The 8,548-nt window shown below is 47.6% G+C and overlaps 2 protein-coding genes across 3 annotated transcripts in view; both read right to left on the bottom strand.

The window, feature by feature from the left end:
• Positions 1-1,641: 1,641 nt before the first annotated feature.
• On the bottom strand, positions 1,642-4,389 carry Lrrn4cl (LRRN4 C-terminal like). Of its 2 annotated transcripts, none has more exons than XM_031384719.1 (2): positions 4,073-4,389; positions 1,642-3,546 (listed from the first exon to the last, which is right to left on the bottom strand). In XM_031384719.1, exons 1-2 carry the CDS (start codon positions 4,194-4,196, stop codon positions 2,822-2,824), a joined length of 849 nt encoding a protein of 282 aa, XP_031240579.1. In that variant the 5' UTR covers positions 4,197-4,389; the 3' UTR covers positions 1,642-2,821. The 2 variants fall into 2 exon arrangements, with proteins under 2 accessions (XP_031240579.1, XP_031240580.1); XM_031384720.1 differs by having other exon boundaries at positions 4,154-4,264.
• A 2,117-nt stretch (positions 4,390-6,506) lies between these two features.
• The window catches only part of Bscl2 (BSCL2 lipid droplet biogenesis associated, seipin), a 12,116-nt gene continuing 10,074 nt past the window's right edge, over positions 6,507-8,548 (bottom strand). Inside the window, exons 8-12 of the mRNA XM_031389596.1 lie at positions 7,441-7,582; positions 7,256-7,322; positions 6,998-7,066; positions 6,817-6,897; positions 6,507-6,712 (exon numbers count right to left, since the gene is read on the bottom strand). Coding sequence (XP_031245456.1) covers positions 6,591-6,712; positions 6,817-6,897; positions 6,998-7,066; positions 7,256-7,322; positions 7,441-7,582 — 481 coding nt within the window. The 3' untranslated portion in view covers positions 6,507-6,590. The remainder of the gene's footprint in view (positions 6,713-6,816; positions 6,898-6,997; positions 7,067-7,255; positions 7,323-7,440; positions 7,583-8,548) is intronic.

The raw sequence follows: 8,548 nt of genomic DNA, 5'->3' as shown, positions 1-8,548 counted from the left end.
TGTAGCCCAGGCTGGCCTCAAACTCAGAAATCCGCCTGCCTCTGCCTCCCAAGTGCTGGGATTAAAGGGGTGTGCCACCACCGTCCAGCCAGCTCTGGCATTTTTATACCCTATCAAAAGTCCCCAGAATATTCAGCTGGCAGAATTATGCCCTGATAGAGCACAAGAAAAATCGTAGCTGGCTGCTGTCAACAGTCTGAAGCAGTCCCATATCCCATACCTGGGATTAAAACAAAAACATTCCCATAACATAACTATGGGTTTGTTTGTTTGGTTGATTGGTTGGTTGGTTTTTGGTTCTTTGAGACAGGGTTTCTCTGTGTAGCCTTGGCTGTCCTGGAACTCACTCTGTAGACCAGGCTAGCCTCGAACTCAGAAATCTGCCTGCCTATGCCTCCCAAGTACTGGGACTAAAGGCGTGTGTCACCACTGCCCGGCACCATAACTGTGTTTTTAAAGTAACCAAAATTCTCAGTACATTCCATATATAAATCGTAACAGCTCAAGTTTTTCTTAATTAACTGTAAAGCCAACATACTCAGCTGGGAATGCATGCTCTTTCTAATTAAAGATGACAGAGTTATTTTCTCATTCTTCCAAAATGCTCACAAAGTAGCTGAGGCAAAGCCTGTGAAAGGAAGCTTGGCTAAGCTAAATCTTATGAATCCTGTTTGCAGAAACATGTGTACTGGAACCTGCATGGGCTGCTTGGTGGTGTTTCAGGTGAGTCCCTCTCTATTACCCACATGCATGGTGCTGAGGGCATTTGAGAAGAGTCCTCTTGAGGTTTGTAAATACCTGCTCAAGTGTAGTACTAGTTTTAGTGTGTGTTAAATTTTAAAAATGACCAATGATTCTTTCTCTTTTTTCCTTTTTCTTTTCCTTTTTTTCTATCTATCTATCTGTCTGTCTGTCTGTCTGTCTGTCTGTCTGTCTGTCTATCTATCTATCTATCTATGGAGACAAGGTTTTTCTGTGTAGCTCTGCTGTCCTAGAACTCTCTATAGACCAGGCTGGCCTCCAGTGCAGAGATCTTCCTGCTTGACTCTGCCTCCCAAATGCTGTGATTAAGGGGGTGCACCACCACACCACCACCTAGCTTAAACAGTGATAATTTCAATGAGAATAACAGAAAAAGGCAGCCTGAGCAAGTTACTGATTCTGTGACAAGGCCTCACTGGTAGTTGGTCTACTTGGCCTGGAACTCTATGCAGCCCAGGCTTTTCACCAATTCACAGAGATCCTCCTGCCTCTGCCTCCAAAGTGCTGAGATTAAAGTATGTGTACCATTACATCTGGCTTCAGGGGTGACTTTTAATTTTTTTTTCCTATGTTCCCTTATTAATTTACTGAGAACTTGGGTAATAATAGCTTTGTCTCCAGACAGCTCAGGGAGGTGGCACGCACCTTTAATCTCAGCACTCAGGAAGCAGAGGCAGGATCCGTGAGTTTTAAGCCAACTAGCTTTACATAGGGAGTCTGGGGCTAGAAAGGGCTATACAGTGAGTCGCTGTTTCAAACAAACACAACACAAAAGTATATATATTACTTTGAAAAATAGGCATACCTTTGATCTTGGCCAAAAGGCTAAGAAGTGATGAAAAATATATATGGAATTAAACAGGATCATGAAACTGAAAATATAATGATTTTAGGTTCCCTTTAATGTTAATACGGTGAAAAAGCAATTACACAAACTTGTGGGTAGTCATTTGTTCAAACCGTTAGTAACAGACAAAAGCGCTAACTTGTGTGGACAGAGGCGTGGGCCCTGTCTCCTCAGCCCATGCTGATTTCTAATCCTCAGCTTCCATAGACACAGGTGGACTCTGAGCAGGATCATCCTTAGTAACAGAACAGTAGGGAGCAGAAGAACATAGCTCCAGCCTCAACATCTGCCCTGCAGAAGCTTATTCTCAGAATATGCATGTATGGGAACCACCCACAGTTGCAGGGTCCTTTTGAATCTAACAGGTTTTGGCAAAACCCAGCCAACAGGCCAGACCTGTCTGCCACTTGCCATGGGAGGCCTATGAGCTAGGAACAGTTTACATTTTTAAATAGCTACAGTTCAAATTAATTTTTATTTTATGTTTATGAGTGTTTTGTCTGTCTGTCTGTCTGTCTGTGTATATGTATGTATGTATGTATGTATGTATGTATGTGAGTGCCTGATACTGGCAGAAGTCAGAAGTAGACTTTGGATCTCCTGGAAGTGGAATTACAGATGTCATGTGGATGCTGGGAATAAAATTCTGATCTTCTGGAAAAATAGCCAGTGTTCTTAATTGCTGAACAATCTCTCTATCCCGCCAGTCCTTTTGTTGGTTTTGGGTTTTTTTTTTTTATTCTTTTTGAGACAGGGTGTCACTATATTATCTGGGTTGGCTTGGGATTTTTCTATGTAGATCAGGCTGCTTTGGAAACTTCAATCTGAGTGCCTCTGCCTTCAGGGCGCTGGAGATTAAAATTGTAAACCACCACACCAGGCCTTAAACAGCTCCATTTAAAATGGCTATATATAAGTACATATAAAATGTCTGTAATTTTACCCTTTCAAACTCATAAAGCTTAAATCATTTTCATCTGACCTCTAAGGAATAATTGCTTTTTCTACCCCCCAACAGGGAAGGAACATAGTGACCAGTTAGGGACTAAACAAACCCTCAGTTCTGAGGCCAATTGCCTGGGCTTCTGCTCTGGCTTGGTTGTGCCTCTGATGCCAGGTGGCAGCAAGCCCCACACCCCTCCTGGGAGTGGGTTGGGCTCTCCAGATGAAGCTGGACTGCACCAGAGTTGTTTATAGTCAATGGTACTCCCATCAGAGTGCTTCTGAAGCTTGGGCAATACCTTGACGTCGGGGGCAACCCCACCGCTCACGAAGGCAGAAATGCCAGACCAGGGCTGCACAGCTCAGCAGAGCTAAAACTGTGCCAACTCCCACGGCAGCGTGGACCAGGGTAACAGGCTTGGGCGGCATGATAAGCTTGCGACAGGGCCCAAAGGAAGGGCCAGTCCAGTTCTCAGGACCCTCAACATCTGCCCCAGGAACATTGCTCTCACCTGCATCATTAGCAGCCACCACACAGAGGACATAAGCAACCCCAGGCTTCAGGCCCTTCAGTTCTGTTCTTCTAACTGTAGCATTGAGAGGGGCACTCTTCTGTGGAGCTCCGTTGCTTTCCCAAAGCAGAAGCCAGTAGTGGCTGACTGGAGAGAAGGGAGCACACCAGTGAACTACTGCGTAACCTTCTTCAGCCATTATTTGCACTTCTCCCAGGCGAGGAGGGTCTGGCTGTTGATCTTCCCTGGAGAGCCCTGGGCACAGGCAAGCTACTGGCCCAACCTTTTGCAGCTCCTGGCAGGACACCTGCAGGTGTCGGCAACGGTCATAGTCGCAACGGACAGCTAAGGAAGGTGTAGCTACTGTCATATCATCCCCTTCCCCTTCCTGGTAGTCTTCCATGGTCAAGATATGAGCTTGGGAAACCAAGGAGGTGGTCATGGCCGCCAGCCACAGAAGGCAAAGAGAGCCCAACATGGAGTCTGGAAGAGAAGAAGTGAATGGATAAATGCTGTCAGCCCTGCCTTCCAGGACAAGACCTGTGTGAAAAGTACAACATAGGATCAAGAAAGGCAAAGGAAAGAGGTGGGCTGAGACACAGTCATTGTCAGCTGGCTTTAGAAGCCAGCGTCCTGGGTTTTTGACTGGTCTAAGGCTGTCCTTCAATTCTGTCTACACCTCCAGTCACTAGGATTATTAACGTCACAAATGACTGCTTCATTGGGGATAAAAATAATGATGTACAGTCCCATAGGAGAGATAGATGTTTGGGAAGAGCACCATGGAAAGTGCTAGAAGCAGGCATCTAAGGATAAACAAAGGTGCTGGGGGAAGAGGAAGAGGAAAGGATTTACTCAGTTTAGGGAAGGAAGGTGGACTGAGTCCGAAGCCACCCTGAGAAATAACCAACCTAAGCAATGCTTGGTAAGATTGACAAAAATCCAGAAAGAAGGCAGGAGATAGAAGGAAAGAAGGGTGGCGGTGGACACTGGAGTCCTCACTCCCTACCTGCATTTGTATAAATCCTGTTCAGGCAATTCAGACTTCTCTCTGTCCACCCTCTTCCCGGGACCCACAGTAGCCGCTCACCAATGGATAGGCCTTGACACAGTGAGAGTTTGACCCCAGACATCTGTGGATATCAGGCAGAGAGGTCCCTGTCACAGGCCGCCACCGTCAGGTTGTATCTTCAATTCTATTTTGGCTGGGAACTTTTATACTTCTCAACTCTGGTGTCCCCACCTAGCCCCTGTGTGCCAAGAAGAGGGCTGGTTCCCTCAGAGGGACTGAGTCACGGGGCCGGGGATAGGGGAAGCCACATGCAGCGGTTTCAGCTGGAGGCCAGGATGCCTGGGTTCTGACAGAGGAATGAAATGTGGAAAGCAGCCAGGAACTGAGAATCCAAAGGCTGCAGTCATGTGAAAGGATGGGGAGAGAAGTATTATCTGAGGCGGGGATGGGGGTGGGGGTGGGGGTGAGGGTGCACCTGGCTGGGATCAGACAGGAAAGCAGCTGCGGATGGCTTGGGCCCTAAATTACAAAAAGCTGTTTTTGGTAAAAATCCTTCCACACTCATGGCAGTCATTTCCTGTCTTCTGCCTCCCAATGGACAGAGAAGGGAGGGGTGTAAAGTCCAGAGTGATGCTCTCCGGACCCGCCCTACCCTGTACCCCTCTCCTGAGGGAGAGGAGAATCACATGCTAGAGCAGGCTGTCTCTAACTGGTCAGGATAGGGTTCCTTCTCTAGGTTATGGACAGAAAGAGCTACACCAAGTGTGGTGGTGCATGCCTGAATGTCTTAGCGCTAGGGAGGCTGAGGCAAACTGCATAACATAGTGAGACCCTATCTCAGAAAGTCAAAGTCATCACTCTGGGCGGGCGGTGCAAGTGTAATTCAGTACTTGGGATCTGTGGCAGGAGAGTCGCTAAAAGTTTGAGGCTACCCGCTAAGAATGCTCAAAACTTAATAAAAAAGGAAGAAAACAAAGTAATTGTCTAAATCAACCTTGAATACCTGGGCTCAAAGAACATTCCTGTCTCAGCTGAGTAGCAGGAATATAGGTGTTCAATGCCCGACTTAGTGCAAGAAATTGGGGACATTAGATCACAGACTAAATAATTTGTGTCAACCTTAAATCTCCTTGTAACGTGTAATGCTCTTATACTATCCTTTTTAAGAAAGCAATACAGGGCCCGGCGGTGGTGGCACACACCTTTAATCTCAGTGCTAGGGAAGCAGAGACAGGTGGGTTTCTGAGTTCGAGACCAGCCTGGTCTACAGAGTGAGTTCCAGGATAGACAGGGCTACACAGAGAAACCCTGGCTCAGTAGTTAAGAACATTGGCTGGTCTTCCAGGAAGATATACTTTCAGTTCTTAGCACTATGTGGCTGCTGTGCTGGCTAGTCTTATGCCAAGTTGACACACAAACTAGTTATTTAAAAGGAAGGAATCTTGAGAAAATGCCTCTGTAACATCTGGCTGTAAGGCATTTTCTTAATTAGTTATTGATGTCGGAGGACCCAGCCCATCGTGGATGGGGTCATCCCTGGGCTGGCCATCTTTGGTCCTATAAGAAAGCAGGCTGAGCAAGCTAGGTGGAACAGGCCAGTAAGCAGCACCCCTCCATGACCTCTGCATCAGCTCCTGCCTCCAGGTTACTGCCCTATTTGAGCTCCTGTCCTGATTTCCTTTGATGAACAGCAATATGGAAGTGTAAGCCCAATGAGCCCTTTCCTCCCCAACTTGCTTTTTGGTTGTGGTGCTTTATCACAGCACTAGAACCCTAACTAAGACAGCAGCTCATTTACAGACATGTATCTTCGGTTCCAGGAGGATTAAATGCCCTTTTCCAGCCTCCAGTGATACCCAAACTCACATGTACATCCACATACAGAATTAAAAATAAAATATTTAAAATGGGAGCACACTGGGGGCTGAAGAGATGTCTGAGTAGTTAAGAGTGCTTACTGGCCTTTCTTGCAGAGTACAGTTCAGATCCCAGCACTCGTGTGGGGAGGCTCATGGCCACTTGTCAGGGGATCTGACATCCTCTTCTGCCTCTGAGAGATTTAGCAACACACATAGCCATACATAGAGACGCGCACACATACACATAAGTAAAAACAAATAATAAAAACTGATATCCAGGGCTGGAATGATGGCCCCGAGGTTAAGAGAGCGTCCCGGTCTTACAGCAGATATAGGTTTGGTTCCCAACACCAATATCGTAGCTCACAACTCTAACTCCAGCCCAGGGGATCTACCCTCTTCTGACCTTATGGGCTTCTGCATACATGTGCATATACTTATGTAGGCTCACACAAAGATACATAAAACCAAACAAAATCTTCCATGACCCAAGTTTGACTCCACAGAGTCCGTATGGTAGTGGAAGGAGAGAACTGACTCTAAAACTTATCTTCTGATGTCCACACAAGCAGCTGGCACAAAATAGTTTATTAAGGGAACAAGGGAAAATGTGCCCTATGGGAAAGTGCTGGAATGTGAGGAATCCACCCTTTTGTTCAGGAACTGGAACAGGTTGGGCGTTGCCTGAGGCTACCCAGAGTCTCAGGGGCAAGGGCAGATGTTGAGGCAGAGGTAGGCAGGTTGGCTTCTGTCAGCAAAGCTGCATCTTCCCAGGAGCCTGAAGCAGAGCCAGAAAAGGGCCAAACAAAATTGCAAATGAAACAGGTTAAGGGGTGGGATGGCATTGCCACCACACATCAGCCCATTACACAGTGCCCTCACCATCACTAGCCTCTGGCTCTTGCTCTTCTTCTCCATTCAGGGGCTGCTTCTCTGGTTTCTCTTCCTCAGACAGCTGGCCCTCTTCAGCCAAAAGGGGAACAGAGGTGTGACAGAAGGTGAGACCCAGGCACTGAAGGTGAGTGCTAGGGATGAGGATCCAGGAAGAGGAACCGAATCATACCTGTTCCTGAGGGATCTTCAGGGCTCTCACCATCCTCTGTCACATCTGACTGCTGGGTAGATTCCTGACCTTCAGGTCCCACAAACAGAGGACAGCTAGCGTCAGTGATTATCCTTGGCTTGCAGTGCCAACTCCACCTCTTCCAACCTCTCCTTGCACCCTCAGTTCCAGAGTACCACATGCTCCATAGTGGAGGTAGGCAGACCCTCCAATCCTGCCAGCCTACCCCTCAATGATACTGTCAACCAACCAGTTTACCTGGCTGATGGCGAGAGATCCGACGCTGGACCCCGTGGCGTGAGTTATCCCTTTGTCGGATATTAACCTGTGGAGCAGTAACCACTGAGCAGTGAAGCCTGACTCCCCTCTATGTAATCATGCCCTATCCCTAACATGCCCCTGATCATCAAGGGAAGGAAAACGGGGCCTTTGCCCCTTGAGACCTGCAGAGAGAAGCGGTGTTGGGGCCAGACAGCACCCCACACCCACTGCATATAGCTGAAGAGCACGATGACGCTGAGGAACGTGAAGTTGCTGGCCACACCCACGAAGGCGCAGGTCATAGGGAAGTTGTATAGCAGGTACCTGAGGTGGGAAATAGGGTGAGGAAGGGAATAGTAGTTACTAGAGAGCACTAGCCTCTATCACTCCAAAAAGCTGCCCTCTGCCACTGTGGCACCCACTCCCCAGCACCACCCTGCACCAGGTTCTAATAAAGGCCAAGGATTTCAGGCAGTCTCAGAACCACAAGGCCACAAGTTTACAATGGCTTCAACTGTAACTTCTCTAGTCACTCCAACACTTTCTGAGCCAACTGAACAAAGCAGTGGATTACATGGAGATTTTATTGGGGCGGTGTGTGGGTGTATGCATGTGGATCTCACTATGTTGTCTGAATACCAGGAGCTAGATACAGGCTCATCTAATACTTTTTTTTTCCCTTTGCATTATTTATGTTGAAAGTCTTGCTTTGTAGTTCAAGATTCTTTGCCTTAGGTCCATCCAGTGCTGGAATGAAAGGGTCTGTCATCTCACATGGGATATTAAAAATGCCTGTTAAAATTTTTATGTGTCCGAGTGTTTGCCTGAGTGTATGTACATCCATCACATAGATGCCCAGTGTCTCCAGAGATCAAAAGAATAAATGAGATCCCCTGGAACTTGCCTTGTGGGTGCTCTTAGCCCCTGAGCCATCTCTCTAGCCCCCCTCACATGGGATTTTTTTTTTTTTTTTGGTTTTTCAAGACAAGGTTTTTCTATATAGCCCTGGCTGTCCTGGAACTCACTCTGTCACTCTGTAGACCAGACTGGCCTCAAACTCAGAAATCCGCCTGCCTCTGCCTCCCAAGTGCTGGGATTAAAGGAGTCGCCACCACCGCCTGGCTCTCACATGGGATTTTTAAGAAGCTCTCTTGAGCCTAGTCTACAGAGTGATTTCCAGGACAGCCAAGGCTACACAGAGAAACCCAGTCTCGGGGGTGGGGTGGGGTGGGGGGTGGGGAAGAAGCTCTCTTGAGGCTGGGCGGTGGTGGTGCACGCCTTTATCCCCAG

The sequence above is a fragment of the Mastomys coucha genome, unplaced genomic scaffold, assembly GCF_008632895.1.
Source record: "Mastomys coucha isolate ucsf_1 unplaced genomic scaffold, UCSF_Mcou_1 pScaffold21, whole genome shotgun sequence".
Classification (NCBI taxonomy): Eukaryota; Metazoa; Chordata; class Mammalia; order Rodentia; family Muridae; genus Mastomys; species Mastomys coucha.
This window is presented reverse-complemented; position numbering and strand designations above follow the sequence as displayed.

Coding starts and splice junctions, on each gene's coding strand:
- Lrrn4cl (XM_031384719.1), bottom strand. CDS start 4,196: ATGTCTGGGGTCAAACTCTCACTGTGTCAAGGCCTATCCATTGGTGAG. Junction 3,547..4,072: donor CAGGATTTATACAAATGCAG/GTAGGGAGTGAG, acceptor CTTCTCTTCCAG/ACTCCATGTTGGGCTCTCTT.